Genomic DNA, 23636 nt, shown 5'->3' on the forward strand with positions numbered 1-23636 from the left:
AGTGTATAGGTCATGACTATTCATCGTGCATAAAAGAGTGAGTTGGCAAGAAAGAACCCCAGCTATTACAGCTATCTCCCACCGACATGCCTCATCTCGCTCACCGGCTTTGCTGCCTTCAAAACATTCGCTGCCTCAGATGACTTAACATTGCCCCTCGTACACGGTGCTAGCGTCGAAGTTGTTGGTTTCGACGTTATAGTCCAGCACCAGGCCTGTGCGAATACCAGGAGTAAATTGAGACCAAATACCCGTGAAAGCCGAGGCTGTGAGGAGAATGTCAGTCAGTTATGGTTCATCACTTGCTATCGCCACTTGCCACGTAAAAAGGCAAGAGACATAAAAGCAAAGATGAATAAGATATGAAAGAAACTCACCGTCATCATTACCGACCAAACTCTGCGCCCCAACAGTAGCAAGCCCCTGCTCTCCATCCGGCCCATCGACGTCCCAGAAGGTATACCTAAACTTAGCACTTCCTTCGAAAAACGTGATCCAGAATCTATAGAGCTGGAGCTCCGTACGGTACGCGTGGCTGGCTACCCACTCGACTGTGAAAGTCCTGTTGGGAGCCGTGCCTTGAGTGGCGTACTGGATGTGTTGTGGAGGGTAGGGCGCTGCGTCGCTGGCCGGGTTGATCCATAGGTCGGACCAGAAGACTGTGAAGGCTGTGTCGGCGAGGAAGTGGGGTTGGTCGCCGCGGAAGGCTGGAAGCGCGAGGGGGAGGTAGCCTGCGAATCCACCGGCTGAGAGAGATAGGACCTTTTACGTAGGGAGTGTCAGTGCGAGAATTGAAGAGCTTCTGACATTGCTTTTGGAATGAATAGAGAGAGAGGGAAACTTACGCCGTTGACAGATGCGTACACCGACGTGTTACTGCTCGACACATTTCCGAACCCAATCGGGAAAGGAACATCCGTGATCTCGTACATCTGATCATCCGCAAGCCCATCTGCGCCAAGATCCGTCAACAACGTCGGCGACGGCAGATACGTAGTCGACGAAGTGCTGTTGGTCTGTCCAACATAAGTCACATAGCTGGTGGCTTGCGTGGTGTAAGTCGAGATCTGCGTGGTCGTGCTCTGGTAGTGATAGGTCTGGGTGACTACAGTGCATGGCGTTGGGATGGCGCCGAGACAGCTGCATGCTGAGGACACATCAACCCATAATGGAGGGTCGGAGCTGTACTGTGATTGTGGCAATGCTGCCCTTTTCTGCTGGGTCGAGCCGGCTGAGCAGAAAGTCAAGGTGCTTGTGGCTCTGTCTGGTGTCAGCAATTGGATAGATCCTCATACATTGTTCACTCTGTCATCGCACTATGATAGACAAGTACCACTCACACTATATTCGACACAGTGGTCGGAGTACCAATTTCGGTAACGGAACCCGGACCCCATATGGTCTGGCTGACAGTGATAGTCTCGGTAGCAACTTCAAGATAAGAACCACAGAATGCCGTAGCATTAGCGCGACCAGCAATGGAGGACGCGACCGATCCGCATGTAGACGCCTGACGGGCCCAGTGAGGAGAACCAAGAGCGGTCGACAATGATGCGATGCCCGAAAGCAGCGAACAAGGAGTAGATCTATGCATGTTGATCTCCAAGGTGTTGAGAAAAACGAAACGATCCGCTGTAGGCCGATCATCTTTCTTTTATATCTCTATATATCTATATATAAAGATATGGACAGACGACATATGCAGCTAAATCAAAGCTAGGGGGGCGACATGGTCCGTAGCATGATGCAGAGTCCATCCTGCTGATCCACAATTGGACTTTTCGTTACTAGGTATCACAAAATATAGTGACTATTCCTTCGGCGATGGAGACAGCAGGACGAATGGTGGTATGATGGACGGCTTGCCTGCATGGGTACCTTGCAGAGTTTCTCAGCTTACTCCAGACTGTCGGAGCAACTCCAATCATCTTCCCGTTGTTGTGTTACATGCAGGAACATAGAGCGGGGTACGAACGATCATGCATGGGCCATGAGATGGAGACTAGCCGAGTCATGCTGCTTGCCTCTAGCGCAAGCCAAGATCGACTGTGCATGCAGTCCGGTGTGAGACGGAGCAAGATCCAGTGTTTCTGATTGAAGAGGAATCTCAATCGTCTTGCTCGCCTTCATCTCTTGGCATCTTGACTCCGAGCATACTCATGAGGTTGCCAGCAGGTCCACTCGTACCGGTCTGTCCTTTGAAAGCCTCTAGGAGATTTTTGAGCATGTCGGCGTCCATACCACCGAGAGGATCTTCGTCGCCACTGCTATAGTCGTCGTCCTCATCTTCGCTCTCCACCTCGACGACCCGATTCTTGCCTTTGCCACTGAGACCAGGAGCGAATCCAACACTCTTCGCTTTCTTCGTTTTTGATTTATTCTTCTTCGGACCTTCCGTGCCAGATATATGGTCTTTCGCGATGGCCTCACGGATTTTTTCCCTTTCGGCTTTGTCGGCTTTGGCTTTGCCCTTCCCACCGTCAAGATCCAGAGCACCATGACCCTTGAGTTCCTCCTCCATCAGACGCATGATTTCTTGGACGTCGGCTTCCTTGTCTCGTTCGCCTTCTTCTTCATCTTCCATTTCCAAAGCGAGTTTCCGTGCTTCTTCGGTTAGTCCAGAGGTCTCTTTTTCTGAATCAGGCATGCCCATCATCTCCCGCATTGCTTTCTCGAATTCTGCATCAGTGAAGGAGGCTTCTTTGTCCTCACCCTCTTCGTCAATGTCAGAGTCAGAGTCGGGATCTGACGAGTGATAAGACGACAAGTCGTCGTCGTCGTCGTCGTCGTCGTCGGAAAAGGCAGCACCATCGGGACCGGCTTTGTCGTCATTGAGAAATTTCTCGAAGTTGTTGACGATATTGCGGAGATTCTCTTGGGTCTTGACATCACCGAATCCGTCTTTGCCACCCTTCGAAGGTAAGTCGGCTTGCCTAGGGTCTGTCGATGAGGATGATGCAGCATTAGCTGTAGTCGCAGTATTCCCTTTGTTCTTGCCGTCTAGCTCCCGCTCGAAATCCTCAAAGTTGATATCTAGCCATTTCTCGTCGTCGACGACTCTAGACCATGATCCCAAGTCCTTGTCAGAAGGAAGTTCGTCTTCACCTTCCTCCAGATCCTCGATGAGCAATCGGATTTCTCGCACAGCTCTCTTATTCTGATTCTGTGGATCTTGGACAAGCATCTCAAAGCCGCAAGTAAGCTTCATTCCCATGGCAACCCTGGGCTCCTTGATCCTGGGGATGACCGAAGTCCAAGAGGGTGGCGGAGGGAAATCCTGGGAATGGAGCTGGGCATAGCCAACTTTGTTGAACTTGACACTCACATCCACAAAGTCCTCGGGAGAAAAAATTAGATTAGCAGTGTCTTTGGTCGCCAATGGTTTCACGGCAATAGGATCGCGAAGATAAAAGGCCTCGACAGCTGGGGAAATGTAAGCAGGGTTGGCGTGGAGCAGGTAGGCTAATTTCCGCGGGATGGATAAAAGTGCATGATGATGCGAGGAGGAAATGGCTACAGGATAGTCGTAGAGTCTATGGAACGCTTCTTCTTCGATGAAGGGTGAATGAATCAGACTCTTCGGCGTCGTCTCTATGAATTTGATAGCATCTTTCAGCGAGATTTCGGCAGGCAGACCGGGCGTTTTTGGTCCCGCTGCACCACCCTTTGCGTCTTGCGCCAGTGGGACAATCTGCAGTTGACCGCGGTTGATCCAGATCCTGTAGGGTGCGACGTCCGGCTCTAGCCATTTCGGTAGAGTATTGGCAGCTTCGATAAGAAGAAATTCACCGTCTGTGTCGTGTACTCGGATCCAAGCATCAGGAAATCTTTTGCTCAGTTCTCGTAGCAAGAAAACAATCAGCCACTCATCGGCGATGGAGTCTCCGAAGTTCGTCTGGCCACGCAAGTGGTGTGTGTGTGGCGACTGACCCTTTTCGTCCGTCTTCTTGGCACCCGCAGCAGCATTATCTGAGGAAGCAGAGAGCTTGTGTGGATGAACGAGTTCTAGCGTGAACGCTGCTCGCTGCCAAATGTAGTCTTTTAATAACTTCTTGACCAAGTCATTCGCAGCAGCTTGGATTTCTCGGAGCCTATCACGAAGCAGAGATTCGTGCGCCTTGAACTTTTGATCGATAACAAAAACGCTGTACTCGACGCAGTCTTCCGGGACTCTTTTGGGGAAGCCTTGGAAGCCCTCTTCGTCCACCCACTTGAAGTCATCTTCAGCTTTTGGGAGATTCATATTGTCTTTGGGATGCGAGTGGAGAGAGGCGTGCACCCGGGAGTAATGACGGACATTATCTCAGCAGCACGCAGCGGAGCGGAAAGCTTGGCGCCTGTCGCGATAAGATAAGCACCGAGCTTCATGTGATTAAATGGGCGATTTTCCATTCCACATCATCATCCTCATCTTCATCTTACCTTCCGGTCAAATCATCACAACCAAACCACACGGAATGTCACGGACAATACCCCGAGCCCTGAGCTCCCGCCTCCTGACCCGCAATGTCTTCCCATCACTCATCACAAAAGCCACACGCGCATTCACGACGAGGATGCCTCCGCCCTACGCAACAGCAGCAACAGCAACAGCAACAACAACACCGCACCCTCCCCGAGCAGCGATGCCCATGCCCTTCGTGACCGAGACCGTCGGCGGCGGCTGGCACACATACGACATCTTCTCGCGCCTGCTGAAAGAGCGCATCATCTGCCTGAACGGCGAAGTGGACGAAGTCATCTCGGCGTCCATCGTGGCGCAACTCTTGTTTCTCGAAGCCGACGCGCCCGAGAAGCCCATCTCGCTGTACATCAATTCGCCGGGCGGGATCGTGACGGCTGGGCTGGCGATTTATGATACCATGACGTACATCAAGAGTCCTGTCAGCACGATATGCATCGGGCAGGCGGCGAGCATGGGATCGCTTCTGCTGTGTGGTGGCGCTGAGGGCCAGAGGTATTGTCTGCCGCACAGCAGGATCATGGTGCATCAGGTCAGCGGCGGCTACCAGGGCCAGGCTAGCGATATCGCCATTCACGCAAAGGAGATTCTGAGGGTCAGGGAGCAGCTCAATAAGATTTATTTGAGGCATTTGACCAAGAAACACACCATGGAGGAGATTGAAAAGTATATGGAGAGAGATTACTTCATGGGTGCCGAGGAGGCGCTGGAGTTTGGTATCGTGGACAAGATCCTGGATCGGAGAGATGAGGTGGAGAACGACAAGTGAAAAAGTGTCCGCTGCTGTCAGTATTTCAGTATTGTTCGTAATTTACCACCAAGCGCGCCACAAGCAAAGGTCGGGCCCGCATGTCATACGCTGGCTATGTATCATGTACATGATTGGAGATACCCATCAGTTCAATCACTAGCCTCCTGATCACTACACCCAAGATAAAAAATAGCGAGAGAAATACTGCACACGAGCAGACTCGTAGCAACGCCCGCAGCCCAGCTCGAATTGGCAGCCTGTTTGAGATCAGACGCTCCCTTGAACAACACCACCCAGCCGGTGTCGCCTTTGCCGAGTCTGTCGCTTTTGCACCAGCAGTTGTCATACACACCAGTGTACTCGAGTAAGGTGGAGACGATGAGCCAGAGCCCGTTCAGCACTGCTACTGTCTTTCCTGTGTAGCGCAGGAGCACGGCTGCGGCGCAGATGCTCGAGTGCTTCCAGGTACGAGTGTAAGCTGAAGGACCTGAAGCAGCGGCGTTGGTCTCGGGGTCGTCGCCATTTCGGTATGGTTCTCTGAAGTCCGTCGAAGGCGAGAGTATGTGCTTGTCTTGGTAGAGCAACATTGCCCAGTGGCTCAGTAGCGCAGAGGTCAAGAGGCATATCCAGACGAAGATGCCCAGACATCCGTACAGCAGATACCCGCCTGAGCGACAGCCGAGACCTACGGTCGGAGTGAGGTAAGCAATAAGGATCGATGGACCTGTCGTGCCCGCTTGCACGAATACAGCCATTACACACGCGGCCAACAGCCGCTTCCATACTTCTCCCGGTATCTCTCGGCGTGTGGGGTAGGCTTTCATACGGGTTCGGGGGTTGCTCAGCCCACAATATCGAGATACCGCCAGACCATCGCCACGCAGATTGCCCTCGCGCAGCAGAGGATCCCAGCGCTTGTTTTGTCCCGCATCCTGCTCTACGGCCTTGTCGTTTTCGATCTGGTCCAACTCCGTGCTGATTGCTTGTTCAATCACTCTCGCCACTTCTGACCAGGTGAATAGCTTTGCGTAGTTGTATATTGGTCCGTGGCGACGTTCGTCCCCACCCACATCGGCGCCATTCCACGTGGGTATATCAAGATAATCAAGCGTATGTGTCTCGAAGCCACCTTCGTTGGTCTGGTTGCCGTGAGGTTGCGGGGTCAGACCAGAACGGCTCACAATGCCACGTTGGCCTGCTTTTACTGTGTGGACACCATCCATTATCGGTGGCTCAAGGGCCCGTGTTGCTCCACTATGTTTGAGGGCGTCGTCAATACCCTTGGGCTGTATCTGAGTGCCGACAAGAACCCATCCCCATATCACAGGAATCTGGAACAGGCTTAGTGAGAGGTTCGAAGTTGACGTGTCCAAGTCCGCTCTATCTTACCAACCATAGCCAGAGGCTGCCCGAGGAAATATCTAGTGCCACACCCATATCTCCAACCGATGTGATGAACGACGCAATCACTGTGAAGAGATATGCCACAAAGGCTAGGAATATCTGCGCGACGAGTGAGGGCGTGACTTCACGTCTTGTGTCTTTCAGCTTCTTCCGAGCATTTATCCACCACTTCAGATTCTCGGGGAGAACGATGAGGCTGCTCAGCCAGCCATCTTCTTGTGACAGTCTGATTGGAACCTGCTGGATCTCTTGTAGCACAAATTGTGCCGCCCTTACAAGCAGATGCATCTCTGGATATGATGAGCGTACATTCGTGCTTAGAGCCCGGTCAAAGAGTTTGTTGAATTTTCCACGAACCCAGTAGCGATTCAGTATCGTCACTGTGAGTGAATAGGTGACCAGTGCAGGACTCCCAACCGCAAGGAAAAAGCTCATGACGTTGCTGTAGTTATCGCCCGTCTCATACGGCAATTGTGCACACAGCGCGATCCAGGGCAAGAAGTAGTTGGTTATACTAGACGCGAAGTTGGGAAAATTGAAGTCCTGCCGTCATGTCAATACTAGTCATCGACAATGATACAACGGCTCTCGCTCACGATGGGCACGTTTTCACCATTGCATGCCGTCTCGCAGCTTCGATAGGTCACTCCCCAAGTCTGGGCACTAAACTCGGATACGTTGTTGCCGTTCTTGTCAACGAGTTGAATCCCGGCACTCGCCAACCCTGTAAAGTTCGCTGTGATGTTCATCAAGTGATGGATACATGTGTTAGTCCATTTTGACGGGTTCAGCGTTGATAGCGCCTGTGGCAAGTCATATGGATTACAGCTCATGGCTGCGGCTCATTGAAGTAATCACCAGATGTACGATATTGCGATAGATTTCAAGGAACGTAAGAGCAAAAGAAACATACTCGCTAGAGCGCTCTTGTCACCTACTAATAGTCAGGCACACTACGTGCGCAACGAATACCAACATGATTACGTGTCAAGCATCATAGGTCTATGGCAATGCAATGCACGTTTAGCGAAAGCCGCGTTTGGGCCTGGATGTTTACTGCCGACCAGCATGCAGCCAGACCAGAATGGGAATCTCCAAGGTGGCTTAGCAGGGCTCGATCCAATATTTGTTCCCGCGTGCTCGATGCTGTTGCCCTGCAGTGGATTGTGAAGGTGAAGGAGGAGAAATCAGGGCCCTGTCAAATGCGTGTGTATCTGAAACAAATGCCCCAGAGATCTAGCGATCTACGATTAGACAGTTGATAACAGGCAGTTGTCTGGCATCTGTCAAAGACAGAAAAGACCGAGGAATCGAATTAGTATCAAATCTCCCATAGGGCAGCAATAGTAGTCTATCTCGGCTTCTGATGATCTTCCCAGCAAGGAGAAAGTCGGTGTCTGACTGTTTTGGGAAGTGTTGGAAGTGAATATCCTGGGTATCTGCGCCGCATTGATGCGTTGTCGATACTAATCAGCCGCACGTGTTGCTTGGGGTCCGGTCTTGCACCACTACATGTGCACATGGACACGAGGGGGCCGCAGATCGCTGTCGTGATTGGAGGTAGATAGCAGCAGGTTTCCATGTATGGGTAGCTGGCGCTGAGGCCCTCAGGAAGCCAAGCTTGACGCCTTGTTTTCCCGCACACTCATCTTTGAGCACCTCACGGGACATTGAGGCTGAGGGCTTGTCAATCTGCAATGACTCATTACGTGTTGACATAGAAGACATGCGAGTGACATCTCCGATGGGATGAATATGCTGTAAGCGGTAAATGGTATTCACATGGCCAGGGGCACTCATTTCTTGCTAGATCGTGTGGATGTGTATGCAACCGACAAGTCAATGTACTCGAAGTGAGGTAGACATGGAGTCGACCAGTCGATTCGGAGCCTCGTAAGGTTAGTGCGTCGGGCCGATCACGGAACGCAAAGTCTAATAATCCACCTGATCTTGGTGAAAAGGTATGCGCAATGGCCGATCACCTGGAGAAGCTTATCGTACCTTTCTAACCGATTGCGTCGCATCTGTTTGACCAATGTGGGACATAGACAGTGCCAGCACCCTACCTGGTTTTATTGCGCTCTCCCCATACAGAGTAACAGATCATGGCTGCTGGACGCCGGAAACCCAATTTTATGATAGTCTCCCACTTCCTGCATCCCTGCTCTGGTCAAGCTATCTTTGCTGGTACCACGGTGTCTTGTTGAGTGGTTCAACATAGAAGTCCGCGAAGAGGCAGTTTCGTTACGAATGAGATTGCTTCGCTTCCAGACATCGGGGGCATTGATTCGTCACAATGGTATACAGATCTCCGGTAGAGTCCACACTTCTTCTGCGGCGGTCCAGTGCGCGCCGTGTGCTCTTTTCGTGCCTAGTAGTTGCCATACTCTCCAGCCGGTCTCTAGTAGACAGTGGTAACCTAAGGTATCTGCTTTCTTACTAGAGTTTTAGTTTTCATGAGAATCGTTGCATGGATAGCATGATCGAGAGTTACTAAATGTGGTCTTTCATTATGTCCATAGGAACCAGCACTAGTCGCTCCTGCCTCTGGAAGAGTGTGCGGGCACAGAACACAGGCACTTGTCACTGCTTCAGCTTTGACTTTTTGGAGGACGTTATATCTTGTAAGAAGACTCCCTCATCAACATAAAGCAACGACTGCTCGGAACACGCCGTCCGACTCGACTGTCTGTGTTAAGTTCTAGCGAAGATCTTCATCGATATCAAGATGGTGAGGTTCACTTCACAGGCCGCTCTGAGCACAGATGATCTCGGAACCGCATTGCCAGGCGCAAAACAGAATACTCACACTGTGCACTGCTACTGAATGCAGCATCGCGACATGAGACACTGGGTAGTCCCCATACTTCACGCGTTTGCCTGAGGTGAGTACTCGTACAAAGCGTAGCGTTAGCAAAACTTCAATGGTCTGAGCAAAAGCGGCGATCTGGACCCTCTCAGCTCCAATTGGGCCAAGATGTCTGTCGCGGCGCCGCTACCGCAGAACACCCGTACACTCGTACTGTCCAGTGGCAGCAAGCAGCAGCACAGGCATGATCTGGAGTCTAAATGGAGTCTACAGGAAATGCTCCGATTCAAACCCCGCAACGCGTTTTGCGTGGAGAAAAATATTCGATCTCTGGAGCACAGAGTCATTGAATCCTCTTGTAGCTCTATACATTTTTTTAGCTCGATTTTCGCCTCCTACTTTTCTTCTCTCCCCGATTTTTCTTATCTTCTATTTCATCAATCACAACCCCTCTTTCTCTCCATCAGCACTCACCATCACAACCAAAATGGCTGCTACCTACGCCCTCCCCCAGGCCCACAAGGATGTCAGTGAACATAAGCACTATCCCATTCATCAAATGCTAGATGGCGTGAGTCAATGGACATCAAAGCTAACAGAAGATGCAGCTCATGGAGAAGTCCCTCATCGAGACTGACCCTGAGATCGCCGAGATCATGGTATGGAACTCTTCTTGATTGCATTTGGTATCGATGAGCTCTGACTCACCCATTTGCAGAAACTAGAGGTCCAGCGCCAGCGCGAGTCGATCCTCCTCATTGCCTCGGAGAATGTCACCTCCAAGGCTGTCTTCGACGCCCTCGGTTCCCCCATGTGCAACAAGTACTCTGAGGGCTACCCTGGCGCCCGCTACTACGGCGGCAACGAGCACATTGACGCCATCGAGCTCACCTGTCAGAAGCGCGCTCTTCAGACCTTCCGTTGCGACCCCGAGAAGTGGGGGGTCAACGTGCAGTGTCTCTCTGGCAGCCCTGCCAACCTCCAGGTCTACCAGGCCATCATGCGCCCTCACGACAGACTGATGGGTCTTGATCTTCCCCACGGTGGTCACTTGTCCCACGGTTACCAAACCCCCGCCAAGAAGTATGCCTTTCTCTCTTCTCTTTCGCGCTGCTAGTCCGTGCCGAGTACACTTGGATGAACCCCGTCTAACCACTGTGTCAATGTAGAATCTCGGCCGTCTCCACCTACTTCGAGACCTTCCCTTACCGCGTCAACCTTGAGACCGGCATCATCGACTACGAGCAGCTCGAGCAGAACGCCCTCATGTACAGACCCAAGGTCATCGTCGCCGGTACCTCCGCATACTGCCGTGAGATGGACTACAAGAGATTCCGCGAGATTTGCGACAAGGTCGGCTGCTACCTCATGGTCGACATGGCTCACATCTCCGGTCTCGTCGCCGCTGGTGTCATGGACTCTCCTTTCGAGTACGCCGACATTGTCACCACCACCACCCACAAGTCTCTCCGTGGTCCCCGTGGTGCCATGATTTTCTTCCGCAAGGGTGTCCGCAAGACGGAGATGAAGGCTGGCAAGGAGATCCAGACCATCTACGACCTCGAGGGTCCCATCAACTTCTCCGTCTTCCCTGGTCACCAGGGTGGCCCTCACAACCACACCATCACCGCTCTCGCCGTCGCGCTCAAGCAGGCCCAGACCCCCGAGTTCAGACAGTACCAGGAGCAGGTCAAGAAGAACGCCGTCGCCATTGGCGAGGAGTTCAAGAGCCGCGGATACACTCTTGTCACTGGTGGCACTGACAACCACATGGTCCTCCTCGACCTGAAGCCTCAGGCTCTCGATGGTGCGCGTGTCGAGGCTGTGCTCGAGCAGGTCAACATTGCTTGCAACAAGAACACCACTCCTGGCGACAAGAGCGCTCTCACCCCCATGGGCATCCGCATCGGTGCTCCTGCCATGACTTCCCGTGGAATGGGCGAGGATGACTTCCGTCGCATCGGCGGCTACATTGACAGCTGCATCAAGATTTGCAAGAAGGTGCAGTCTGAGCTCCCCAAGGAGTCCAATAAGCTCAAGGACTTCAAGCTCAAGGTCGCCGGTGGTGATGTCGAGGAGATCAACGCGCTCAAGAAGGAGATCGCCGCCTGGGCCGGCACTTTCCCTCTTCCCGTCTAAGCGCATCTGTCATTCTCGACGCATGCGATGTCATGGTGAAGGCGGTGTAATCTGAATGTTAGCATTTTATCGGCGTATTTGGCAGGGTCGGTCCAAAACATGGTGGGAACACAAAAGCGCTCAACGCGGGATGTATTAAGGATTTGGTTTTAGGGGACAGCTTCAACCTGTTTACCCGTTATGATACCAGAGAACAAGAAATATTTAGAGAGAGATTGAAAGAAAATACCATCATTGAAGACGCTTCTTCGAGACGACGTCGATGATGACATGCATGCAATCGCCCGCTTGATCACCATGCCTTATGTCACCACGTGCACGCTATAACGACACACAGCAAGGAATTTCCCTTCGCTGCACGCTGCGACAAGCCGCTGGTGCACCACGAGACGGCACGGCGAAGCACATGTAAAGCAACCAACGAAAGTTGGATATTCCCAGTAATAGAAGTGCCAACACAGAGTGACGGTGTGGCTCCGGACCCTGAAACCACGCTTGCGATGGTTTCCCCAGAGACGCCAGTGTTTTCGCGTTCGCTTAAAGTGGCAACAAGCGCGTCGTCCGACCAAGGATGAGCGAGCATCGCGAGTGGCTGGGGGATTCGAAGGTCTAGTAGTCTGGCAGTCTAGTTATACATTTGGGTGTTGATAGTCGGCCAGCCAAAAAGATGGCTGGACTCTACCAACCTCATTATTTCACGGATTCGCAGCGCAGACAACACCCCTACACCGCACATGCACCGAACCAAAAAGACCTTGCGACTTCTCAATTGCTTTGAGCTAAGCCAATATTCCCCTTCATCCTACACCTTGCCCAATCCCCCACCACTCACGAAAGATAATCTGTAACTGTCATTTATAACGGAATAACGATCTTCTGACGGTTGGATTTGGTAAACGAAAAGGTAGAACAGTGTCAACGCTCTCACGAATCTACGATACCTTCGTTTATCAACTTCGATAAAGATAAACGTTCGCTTGCAACTGGTAAACGGCGTTACCATTCCTCGGATTGATTGTCCATCGACGACAAGACTAGAAGTTCATCGCCTACCAGGCCCGATCTGTCACATTCCTCGAGCTCTATCATCGCTGTCTGAAGCTTGGATCAATCGACACTGGTCTGAACGAAAAGCACACTCGTCGGGCATAAGCAAGCCCACTCTCCAGACACCCCCGGCTCCTCAGGGAAGCCGTTGGAGCATCGGTAGTCTTATAACTAATATCATACTTGGACGCCGACATCTCATACACACAAGATGGCGAAACAATTGCGTTTCGCGATGGGCATGCAGCGGTTTATACCGTTCATTGGTTACCACCATGTCCTCATGATACTAATAGCAATCGCCATAATCTTATTATGTGAGTACCACGATTTCCATCCTCTTGTTTTACCGTGTCGACTCTTCTCTATAACTCAAGCAATCATCATTTGCTGACTATGTCTTTCTCAACACAGCATTACTACTCGCAGGATGTTCTTCCTCGTCACCGCTCATTCCCGGCATATTCCTAATAGACTTCTACTACAACTCATATACGCCGACATACGACCCTGCACAAGTTGACCCCGGCGTGACTGCTGCGATAGCCAACATCGTCGGACAAGCTCACCTCGAAGTGCGCGTCGGATACTTTGGTATCTGCATAGCTTCAGACGATGGAAACTTTCTCTGCTCGAACAACGCAACACTTCTCGCGCAACAAGTCAGCATTGACCAAGATCCACTGAATTTGATATGGGTGGCGAACACTTTCAAAGACAGTGTTGTCTTTCCCTATCTCATGTAAGTTGTCCACGATTCATACCTCGGCACCTCAATGTCTCGGCTTGCTGACAATACAAACAGTATCGTGGCCATCATCATGGCATTCGTAACCTTCATCCTCCTCGCCACATTCCCAGGCTGGCACGAAATCCCCAATGAAGACGGCTCAGACTACGATCTCAAGCCCTTCCCCTCACGTTTTGTCGCCCAACTATCCCTCGCCTTCATCTTCTTTGCGTCCGTCTTCGTGTTGGTGTCAGTACTCTGGCAACACACTGCCTCTGTAGCAGCAGCACAAGTGGCGCAAGATCTAGGGAACGGCAGCGTCAGAAGCGGCGTCGGCACGTCGGCTATGGTACTGGGATGGTTTGGATTCGCGTTGCTTATACTTGTCACGATCGGATTCTTGCTCATGATTGTGAGTATACACGTGCTGGATCGGATGATAGAGTGAGACGAAACAGCACAAACGGGAAAAAGATAAATGACCCAGGGGCAAATAAACCTCGAGGATGATGCGAGATGGAAGGCAATAGAAAACTGGATAATTTCGAACCGGAATTGGAATAACGAGAAGATACGACAAGGAAGCAAAGATTACGAAAAGGACAGAAATGAGCACGAAGGCACGAACGAGGATGACACTCAAGGAAGTACAGGAAAATGTACTACCAGACGAAAGAAAGGAAAAAGAGAAATACGAACAAGATTCAACAGAAGAGACAAGAAAAATTGGGCGAGACAGGAGGACCATGTACAAGACCAAGGCATGCTCTTCCTCTCATCTTTCCTCTTCCACAAACCCAACACCATTATGCATATCGCAAGCTTTTTTTTTCTTTTCACTTCTACATACGCGCATTCAGCGTCAGCATTAGCATTGCGGAAAGGAGTTTGGGATTCTCTTAGACAACCCCCGTTCAAACCTCCACTTTACATCTTTTTTGATACGAACTATTGTAATTACTACTCTTTTTCTCTCGTTTCTTTCTTTGTTTACGCTTTTTCCTGGTTTTCACGCCGGCTCCTTCACAGTGAGGTTGGCTGCTTGACGGATTGGTTTAGATAGGTGGGACGAGTGTATATATAGACTTTAACCTTTTGACTTCGCGGAACGATAGGAATATATAGGTACTTGTGAATGGATGGTATTTGCCTTGAAGCGTATCATACTTTCTTGTCTTGTGTCCTTGACGTTTCACATGTGATGCGTATTGCCGGTCATCGATCAAGTTTTGTCTTAACTGCAAAAGACGGGATGAGAGGTGAGCTGACTAGGCGTAGATTCATAGCGGCGTCATCATTGTCAAAAATTCACAGTAAGCAAATAAAGTCAAGGGAAACAAAACCGCTCAATACCTCTCCAACAACCAGATCCGACTCGCTTCCATCCCCATACCCTCCAACATCTCCCTCTCGGCCCTCTTCATGTCAATATACGCGGCGACCATCTCCCTGCCCAGAACCTCACACAATTCGTCATCTGCGTCTAGTCTGGACAACGCTGTCTCTAGATCGGAGGGTAACTCTTCCCTGATACCTAGTTCGCCTCGTTGAGAATCCGATATATCGGCAGGGTTGTCGCGACAGTCGGACATGGTCAGTTGTGTTTCGTGCTGTACACCAAGCAGACCTGCGCCCAATAGAGCGCCGAGAGCAAGATAAGGATTCGCGAAGCCATCCATACAGCGCAGCTCGAAGTGGGTGTGAGAGTTTGGTGTGATGGTGCGGAGAGGGGTTTCTCGGTTCTGATATCCGTATGCGACGTATGTGCCTCCTGTCCAGTGATTCGCTCGTACGCGCGAGTAGCTTATGTTGTTGGGAAGGGAGAAGGCGCAGATTGATGGAAGGTGGGATAGGATTGACGACAAGAACGAGCTTGCTTGGGTTTCTGTTGTGTCTGAGTCGGTGTTGGGAGGAAATGAGTGCATCGAAACATGCACGTGTTGGCCGCTGCCTACGGAATTGAACGGGACCGGGTGCATCGTAGCTTTGAGACCGTGAGCGCAGGCGATCTGTTGTAGGACCTGACGTGCCTGCACAAGAGCATCGATAGCAGCCACTGGTGGCAAGGGTGCCAAGGCAATCTCGTATTGTCCAGGCCCAGACTCTGAATGGAAATGGCGGACTGCGATGCCCATTCTCAAAAGCCCTGCCACAATCTCTGCGAGAATCGGAAGAGTCGTCCCGCATTGCTCAGGCGTCAAAGTACCCCATGCATGATTCGTCTCGCTTGGCTCGAAGGATCTATCGTTATCTGCTGTATTAGATCGCAGGAAAACGAATTCAATCTCGAATCCAAGCAAGAGTTGTAAGTTGTTTTCGACGGCAATGCGATCTACGATTCTCTGCAATATCGATCTCGGGCACGTGGGAAGCAGATTTCCCGTGTCATCCTTGAAAGATGCTATAACACTGGCAGTAGCGAGAAGCTTCTTCCTATACGCCGCTCGAAGACTTTCCAGATCTGGTTTTACGAGGATGTCCCCTTGCATCGATACGGCGGAGGTGATGGTGTCGTTTTGCAGGGTCCCAATATTACCTAGAGCAATGCTGAAACCTTGTCCGTCTTCGACCAACTTTCGAAATTCTGCCCAAGGGAAGATTCGCGCACGCAATGTCGACATGTAGTCTAACCATTGCACACATGCGAATTGATGATCGTCGTGCTTCGATTCAAAGTCGTTTAAAAGCTGCAAGTCATTGGTGCCACTACTAGACATGGCGACCACAGGTACGGCCGATACTGAAGTGTTGTCTTGCCACGCGAGCTGGAGAGTATTTTTCTACATAGAACTGTCAGACCAGACAAGGTAGAGGTAGAAGGGAGCTCGAACACAAGCTCCTGGACGCTGTTTCCATCAAGAGAATCTTGGCATGCAGGATTGGAGATGGGGGTGTAATGACGGAAAGCACTGTAAGATGCATAATAACTGACCTTTGGCACTGCAAGGTCTGGTAAGTCGAGATCGAGCTCGTATAGGTCGTTCGAATTATTGAAGAGCACATCCTTGGCTACATTGATAGCTTGATTGATAGTCAGATCGCCACATTCGACATAGTCCACAAGCACCTTCTCAAGCGCCTGACGAAACTGCTTATTGGCAAGCCAGTAGCCTTCAGCAAAATGATGCGCATCCGTTGAGTAAAGTAATTTGGTAGTAGGTGTCATTTCCATAGCCTGGCGAATTATGTGCTCCTGTCCGTCTCTGCTGACCATAGGAAATACTTCGCCCAGGTCAAGAAAGACGTTGCTGTATACTGTTGCAAGATACCCTGCCTCGCGGGTGTATGGGTAGGACGAATGTAGCAGTACGAATCGCACCTCAGGGAACCTTTGAATCAGGGGCTGCATATGGGCTGGGTTACTCCTTATGATTGACATGTCGTTATCACCGAGTCCAGTGTGAAATTGAAGAGGCTTCATGATGCCATTCTGTTCGTTCGCTGCAGTCAATAGGCGGCAGGTGGATATCAGTAAGCAATCATTCAATCCTTTCGAAGCGATACGGAAAGTAGGATTATCGGTATCACAATCGGCGAGGAAATCATCCCTGAATGCATCTAGGCCCCGTGTTGCAACCTCAACGTCGGAGCCAACATGAACGTTCAGACCAGTTCGATAACAGATCACGGACTTGAACCCAGCAACGTCAACATCCTGAATGAAATCGGCTATGACCTTCTCAAAGGCCCGCAGAAATGTGATCCAGATTTCTCCACACACTTCATCATCTTCGATAGCTGCTGTGATGTCGAGCCGGTCACTCTCCCACATACCCCGAAGGAGGTCGGCAGCCACAGTCTCAATGCGAACGATTCGCGAAGTCCCACCTGGCGTGAACTGATTATGCCAGGCATACGGATGCACTTCATCGCCATCGAGACCATCCTCCATCAGTATCATATGTATACCTTCAAAGCATTTTCTGAAGAAGGCAGGAGCATCTGCGGCGAGTAGTTCATGTCTTTTCGCCATCAACTGTTTCCATCCTGCCGTCTCGTCACAACCATACAGCTCCCGCAAGTGACGGAGCATCCGGAGATGAGGCAGGGATGTGGGCGCATCTCGTAGGGCATCACCTGATGCTTCGGTGGCCGCATTCAAGAGGGAGTACTTGCTCTCCTGCGATGGGAGCAACAGATTATGAGCATGGTTGTCAATAGCGGGACATGACTGTACCACGAACTTGAGGTCATCTACAGTAACGTTGTTGATCGACATCATGCAACAGTCAGTAGTGAGATGCTGAGAAAGTAAGATAAGGTAGCAATGCTATCCTAAAGGTGGAAGATAAGCGTCGGAGATTTAGTCTTATCCCCGATGTCCCGCAATCACGTCACACAGCCATTACATCAAACACGTCTAGACACCTTAGCTACCTACCTTACGCTATACCTCAGGTCGCGCGGTTCAGTCAATCATCATTTACCGGGCAGTCATTGACCTTTCATTGAAGACTCATTGGCGATTCGTCGGTCACTTGTCAATTGTTTACTAGAAATCCTTTTGGGAAACATTGACAAGAACGCTAATCACGAAAGCCGAGTCCCTTTGTACTTGCCTTTTACGTAGTGACGGAATTATCACAACACATATCTCTTCGACTTTCCTCCGCATAGCTATATCAATCACCTCAGCGATGCCAAACGTTCTGATTGTAGGAGCAACTCGCGGGCTCGGCCTCGAACTAGCTAAACAGTACCAAGCCAAGGGGGACATTGTCTGTGGAACAGCTCGCAAGGCACCAGAGCATTCGTCCGCAGGTATCAAATGGATAGCCGACATCAACCTTGCGGAAGAGTCAGCTGGCTCGAAACTAGTGAATGCCTTACCCAGTCAGCCAATCGATCTCGTCATTTTCGCTGCTGGCTACTTTGGCAAAGAGAGCTTCGAAGAACCCGACTTCGATAAGGAAGTGCTGATGTACAAGACCAGCGCAATAGGTCCTATCTTTGTTGTGCACAGTCTTGTGAAGGCCGGTCTGTTGAAAGAAGGATCGAAGATCATTATAGTCAGTTCGGAAAGTGGCAGTATTACCCTCAGACATGAGAGCGAAGGCGGTGGTAATTTTGGTCATCACGCAAGCAAGGCTGCTTCCAATATGGTAGGAAAGCTACTCAGTCTTGATCTCAAGGACAAAGGTATCGTCGTGTGCAACCTCCACCCTGGGTTCATGCGCACAGAGATGACCAAGGGTGTCGGGTTTGACAAATATTGGGATGCTGGTGGTGGTAAGTATATGTGTTAGAGGCAGAAATGGCGCAGTCAGCTAACAATGCGAGCAGCGGTCACTCCGGATGTCGCTGCAAAGTCTTTGGTTGATTTCATCGAAACCATAGACATGTCTAAGACTGGCCAGTTCTGGGCACCACGTGGCCCAGGGTTAGTATTTTCCGAAATCCGTATCTCGGCACATGCTGACATCTACAAACAGCGACATTGGAACTGCACCAGATATATTGGGCCCCAAAGATCAATTGCCTACACCACTCCAGCTTCCTTGGTAGATACTGATAGCCTCCATCATCGGTATTTTCCACGTGTCAGTTCAGCGTTATGCTACGAGGTCCTCCATTTCTTGCTGGCGTTGGACTTTATCTCTGGAAGGAATAGGATCCTAGGCTGGAACTTATGAATGAATGTGATCTTACTGATATTAACTAACCTACTAGACCACAAATCATCATAAGCATACAGTATAGCTGTGTCTCGTATCATCATTCTGGACTTCTGTGAGAAATCTTGACTCGATATCACCAGCAATTCGCAGCATGTGTGCGATCTCCTCAAGCCTTCTTCTTGGCTGCCTGGCTCGCAGGAACAAAGCCCATTCCATAGTCATAAGTCAATGATCCTCCCAAGCTTGCCGTGAACAGTGTGCCGGCAAGGGTAATCAGCCCCGCAATCATCATGTACGTCGTGCTCTCGTACGAAGCAGGATTTTTGCCTTCGAGTAGCAATTGCGCCGCACCTGCCTGTCTCTTGTTCCACCAGAGCCATGCGCTAGCAACGACGATGACATCGCTGATGGCGGCATGGGCAAGCAATGTCTTGACTTTGGGTTTGATGGTGCCATCGGGGCTCTTGATACCCTTGCTCAACAAAGGTAAGCCCTGTGAGATGCCGGAAGTGACAGTCGGAATAGCTGTGAGAACACCAAGCGAGAGGGCGTAGTACGAGATTCGAGAGAGCTCCGTTTGGCCCGGAAGATAGCTCGTTATCATGTCGGGAAGATAGGACCAGCCGTGAATCAAGGCATCGAGTCCATAGGCTGTAGTAAGGAACGTGATTGGAAAATGCACCAAGGCAGGGTGGACTGGATGACTATAGAGTGCAATGTCAGCGATAAGACCAATACCTTTTGATGAGATTTATTTGATATTTGTAACACGCCTCGGCCCGGGTATTCGATGGCCGCAAACAATGTAGATATTCAGGTAATTAGGTAGATAAAGATAGTACAAATGCGGGGATGTGTGGGGTTGAAGCTAACTTACTCAGACATCTTCAAGGTATGTTGTGTTATTGCGGTTGATAAACACTTGTAGTTCGATGGACAAGAGACAATTGGGATGCCGCAGAGGAAGAGAGATCCAGCAAGTCAGCGACAAGAGCTTCAGTTCCTCTACAGTACCGGGGTGGGCGCTTGTTACGTTATGTAAGGCACTTTCGACTCAATTAGCTAGGTACCTTAAGGTATGGTGCTAGGTAGTGTTTCGGCCCCTCAGTTCCCCATCCCCGCCAATCAGACAGGCTGATTGTGTCAGCATAACCATGACGACATTGTGTATTCAACGCATTGCTGCTTGCACCTCAACTACAGATCCTTGAGATAGGATAAGGTGACCTTTGAGGCAGTGTCCAATCGGTCTCTTCTGATGCTGTCGGTGCATGCAAAGGCAAACAAACGTCTCGTTCTGCAGCTCTCCTCAGGACATGCCATACCCTGATTGTGGGTCCCAGAACGGTAATTTTTCCTACAGTCATGTTGGCCGAGGACAGAACAGAGGAACTCGTTTCAAGTCATTGATCATTTACCGGGTGGTCATTGACTAGTCATTGAGGAGTCAACTGCCTGTCATTAGAGACTCATTGACTATTCATCAAGGACTTACTGACTATTCATTATGGACTCATCGACCATTCATCATGGACTCATCGACCAATAAAGAGCTGTGCATCCACATCCGGTGCCTCCCTACATTTTATATCATCTATGCTCGAACAGTCGAAAGTCTTTCACCGCACCACGACAGCAGACCATCTGTCAGTCATTCTGTAGGTTTATATATCCTGGACCAGTCTTGAATGTCAATTCTTTAGCTTTTTGATCTTCATCCCGGCTGCGTCCAGATCCAATTCTTGCTGCATATGCTAAGGAGGAATTTTTGGTGCGATTTTGCAACACCATCTTATGCAAAGTCCAGACTCGATCCTTGCAAAAGCCACTCAGCATGAATATCGCTTTGAGGTCGATTAGTTATACCAACCGCGCAAGTATTTCTCTTGAATAGCGTCAGAGTCTTTCGATCTATTCTCGTGCATTTCGACTCAAGCTAAGGTAAAGTCTTTCTCGCGTGTTCCGCTCAGTCGATGTGGAGTCGGTCACAAAGGCACATCTTAACATCCATACTATAATCACTATTGTTCGAGTCCTTTCTTCCAATCAGAGTCCTTAAATTACTCCCTGCAATCAGTGAGCATAAGTGGGAAACTCCACTTTACCCATCAGGGTACGCAGCAAAGTCCTAGAAACATGAGGTAGGAAGTCGATGTGGCCATCAAGGTGTTTCGAGCCAAGCCAAGTTCTCCTTCGCAGCAGGATTCGTTCAGCTGTACTCGACCACAAAACCCAGCTGTATAAATATGCGCGCATGCTCCTTCATTTGACATTTCTAGCATCTTCTTTACGGATCAGCGCAAAAATGTCGTTCGACGCAAGTAGTGTCGATCTCGACACTGTTGTTCCGCAAAGGTCATATGTTATCTCATGCTTTCAGTAATGAATGCAACGACCACTCAGGTGCAAAAATACCTTCTGTTTCTCAGGCTTGGATCTCGGGATTGCTGGCGATGAGTTCGCAACGCTCTATCCAGTGCTAGTTTCCCACCAATCTTTCGAGGGTCTCGATCTCGGCGGCCGCATATCTGCTATACCGTTCCCGAAGCGAGTAAGCTGGCTGCCTTGAGCGCTGATATTTTGTTACGGCCTGACAACTTCAATCTCGATAGCAATCGGGCTGGGCGTAAGGCATACATATAACGGCAGCTCCTTCACTGCAGTGAGCTTTATGAATGTGAATATCAAGACTAACAAGATCTACAGAGCACCATAGAAGGGGTCTTCGATTCCGCCAGCGCGGGGATACTCATGTACAATGGACTGGTCGAGCTGCTTGCGAGGGACTTTCTGTTCGATCCGAACAGAACGAAAGACAATAAGTGCGTCTCCTTCATGGTGTTCTGCGTATTTCTGGGTGCTGGTTTGATGGCTTTGCTGGGCAAATGGGCCTGAACAATTTGACTGGCACACTCGAGAAACATCAACAGGGAAAAGGGTCAGAAGTGCGAGGGGATGATTCTCGAAATAGATGTAAGTTCAACAACGCAAATTAGGTATGTATAGCATTGACACATCGTATTCGCTCTCCCTCTACAATCTATACAAAGGAAAGTACAGCTCAAGCATGGTGCCGAATAGCAAGTGTAGAGGGAATTCTAGAACAATGGCTCGAAAGGTGAAAGGTAGCTTCGAGGATTAGTTCGTGTTTCGGCTGCCGCACGTTTCGCGATTGCTTCATAGTCCGCGCCACAGATATTCTTGTAATGGTATCAGCACAGTATCATGCACTACTAGAATAGGACTGATTCTGGTCTTTCCTTGTGTCGCTCTCTATAGTCCACGTAAAGATTGTTCCATATCTCACGACCCGTACAGTCCTCAGGCTCAGTCTCGGTAGCATTTTTACAAGTAGGCTGAAGTTCAACTCGAAGTTCTTCGGATCCTTCAAACCATGGCTTAGGAAATGGCCAATCGGAGAAATGAACAAATTTGGCTTCAGCAAAGACTTTGCCGGAATCCCAAACCTCCTCTTTGGAGCCGAGATATTTGCTGTGGTCCTTACTCCTGAACTCGCCGGTCAGGAGAGTGTAAGGGCGGTGTGGCAAGATGAGACAGTCTTTGCGATACAAATCATTGACCAACTCCATGTCAAATTGGGTTTCCTGTCTTGTTCTCATGGCTCCCTGTATCCGTTTGAATACAAAGTCTGATGGCTCGACCACGAGGAGTTGGGACGAGAGGCTATCATCATCGAGCCAGTACGCGCGAGCCATGGCAACTGGGGCGCTGGGTAATGAAAACAATTCATCCATAGGCTAGATGTTTCAGCACTATTGTATCGATCACACAGACAATGTCTACCCCTGGTCACTTACCTGCAACAAAGTTCCATCCGAATCAAGACTGATGACACGGTCGTATTGTGTTTGGTTGAAGGCAAGCAGCTTTGTGAAACTGTCGGCCCAAGTCGCGTCACCCTCAAGGTGCTGAACATGTACCGGCACAAGGTGGACGTGATATTCATTCTGCGCTTTGAGTAGCAAGCGAGCTTCAGTACTGGGATCGGCTTCACCTATCCGCCAGTCCTTGGGATACATGATAACTCGCTCGGCCTTGCTTCCAAAGGTGTGGAGACGCTCGAATACCATCAAAGAGTTGCATAGATAGTTATGGTTCGTGACATATTGAGTGTATGCAAACCGTTTCCACATACTGCTGTCGACTTCCTCTGTATTCACATCGTCGACAACCTGTATTGGAGCAGGAGTTGTTGAATCAGATAGTTCCGAAGCAGAGCTTGAGACATGCCTTGTTAATTCTCGGCCATACAATACCGTAAGACTCGTAAGAGCTAAAAATAATGTGGTTACTAGAACCACACGTAAATGGATTTTTGATGGGAAGATCTGCTTGATCCTCGGCAGCCATGATGACCGCTCGTCATCTTCGTTATGTTTAAGGAATGTGTCGCTGAGGTTTTCTTCGTCCTCTTCATGAAGAGCGCTGTATCTCCACCGTTCTACCAGCTGGCCCACGCTATCAACGATGTTGATATCAACGATCTTCGACAATCCCTGAATGACGTCTCGAGGCTTCATTTTCGGCAAGATAGAGTACTTCGTATTTTCCCACATCTTAGAGAATGGGATCTAATCTTATGGGAAGAGAAGCTGTAAGGTCAACGCCGAACACATATACGTTGCTAACGATGTCGACATGCTATTTTGGTGGTT

General features: G+C 50.0%; 10 protein-coding genes across 11 annotated transcripts; 4 read left to right on the plus strand and 6 right to left on the minus strand.

Moving 5' to 3' along the window:
* Window positions 1–144: 144 nt before the first annotated feature.
* On the minus strand, window positions 145–1594 carry AAFC00_006632 (uncharacterized protein; the record flags this gene model as incomplete). The annotated part of the gene is made up of 4 exons (XM_069346620.1): window positions 145–266; window positions 378–762; window positions 846–1260; window positions 1341–1594. 4 exons carry the CDS (start codon window positions 1592–1594, stop codon window positions 145–147), a joined length of 1176 nt encoding a protein of 391 aa, XP_069199489.1.
* A 513-nt stretch (window positions 1595–2107) lies between these two features.
* On the minus strand, window positions 2108–4243 carry AAFC00_006633 (uncharacterized protein; the record flags this gene model as incomplete). The annotated part of the gene is made up of 1 exon (XM_069346621.1): window positions 2108–4243. One exon carries the CDS (start codon window positions 4241–4243, stop codon window positions 2108–2110), a length of 2136 nt encoding a protein of 711 aa, XP_069199490.1.
* Window positions 4244–4457: 214 nt separating this feature from the next.
* On the plus strand, window positions 4458–5231 carry AAFC00_006634 (uncharacterized protein; the record flags this gene model as incomplete). Its single annotated transcript, XM_069346622.1, has 1 exon — window positions 4458–5231. One exon carries the CDS (start codon window positions 4458–4460, stop codon window positions 5229–5231), a length of 774 nt encoding a protein of 257 aa, XP_069199491.1.
* Window positions 5232–5362: 131 nt separating this feature from the next.
* On the minus strand, window positions 5363–7450 carry AAFC00_006635 (uncharacterized protein; the record flags this gene model as incomplete). 2 transcript variants are annotated; one of them, XM_069346624.1, is made up of 3 exons in its annotated part: window positions 5363–6544; window positions 6603–7160; window positions 7214–7450. In XM_069346624.1, 3 exons carry the CDS (start codon window positions 7448–7450, stop codon window positions 5363–5365), a joined length of 1977 nt encoding a protein of 658 aa, XP_069199493.1. The 2 variants fall into 2 exon arrangements, with proteins under 2 accessions (XP_069199493.1, XP_069199492.1); XM_069346623.1 differs by having other exon boundaries at window positions 7214–7366.
* A 2463-nt stretch (window positions 7451–9913) lies between these two features.
* On the plus strand, window positions 9914–11565 carry AAFC00_006636 (uncharacterized protein; the record flags this gene model as incomplete). The annotated part of the gene is made up of 4 exons (XM_069346625.1): window positions 9914–9952; window positions 10035–10085; window positions 10145–10509; window positions 10596–11565. 4 exons carry the CDS (start codon window positions 9914–9916, stop codon window positions 11563–11565), a joined length of 1425 nt encoding a protein of 474 aa, XP_069199494.1.
* Window positions 11566–12823: 1258 nt separating this feature from the next.
* AAFC00_006637 (uncharacterized protein) lies at window positions 12824–13790 on the plus strand (the record flags this gene model as incomplete). Its single annotated transcript, XM_069346626.1, has 3 exons — window positions 12824–12929; window positions 13027–13354; window positions 13418–13790. The coding sequence occupies 3 exons, from the start codon at window positions 12824–12826 to the stop codon at window positions 13788–13790; spliced, it is 807 nt and encodes a 268-aa protein (XP_069199495.1).
* Window positions 13791–14688: 898 nt separating this feature from the next.
* AAFC00_006638 (uncharacterized protein) lies at window positions 14689–17561 on the minus strand (the record flags this gene model as incomplete). The annotated part of the gene is made up of 2 exons (XM_069346627.1): window positions 14689–16122; window positions 16275–17561. 2 exons carry the CDS (start codon window positions 17559–17561, stop codon window positions 14689–14691), a joined length of 2721 nt encoding a protein of 906 aa, XP_069199496.1.
* Window positions 17562–17979: 418 nt separating this feature from the next.
* On the plus strand, window positions 17980–18847 carry AAFC00_006639 (uncharacterized protein; the record flags this gene model as incomplete). The annotated part of the gene is made up of 3 exons (XM_069346628.1): window positions 17980–18571; window positions 18626–18722; window positions 18775–18847. The coding sequence occupies 3 exons, from the start codon at window positions 17980–17982 to the stop codon at window positions 18845–18847; spliced, it is 762 nt and encodes a 253-aa protein (XP_069199497.1).
* A 279-nt stretch (window positions 18848–19126) lies between these two features.
* AAFC00_006640 (uncharacterized protein) lies at window positions 19127–19845 on the minus strand (the record flags this gene model as incomplete). The annotated part of the gene is made up of 2 exons (XM_069346629.1): window positions 19127–19664; window positions 19838–19845. 2 exons carry the CDS (start codon window positions 19843–19845, stop codon window positions 19127–19129), a joined length of 546 nt encoding a protein of 181 aa, XP_069199498.1.
* Window positions 19846–22193: 2348 nt separating this feature from the next.
* On the minus strand, window positions 22194–23051 carry AAFC00_006641 (uncharacterized protein; the record flags this gene model as incomplete). Its single annotated transcript, XM_069348435.1, has 2 exons — window positions 22194–22718; window positions 22779–23051. 2 exons carry the CDS (start codon window positions 23049–23051, stop codon window positions 22194–22196), a joined length of 798 nt encoding a protein of 265 aa, XP_069199499.1.
* Window positions 23052–23636: the final 585 nt, after the last annotated feature.

This window comes from Neodothiora populina, assembly GCF_041146345.1.
Source record: "Neodothiora populina strain CPC 39397 chromosome Unknown canker_contig_8, whole genome shotgun sequence".
Lineage (NCBI taxonomy): Eukaryota > Fungi > Ascomycota > Dothideomycetes > Dothideales > Dothioraceae > Neodothiora > Neodothiora populina.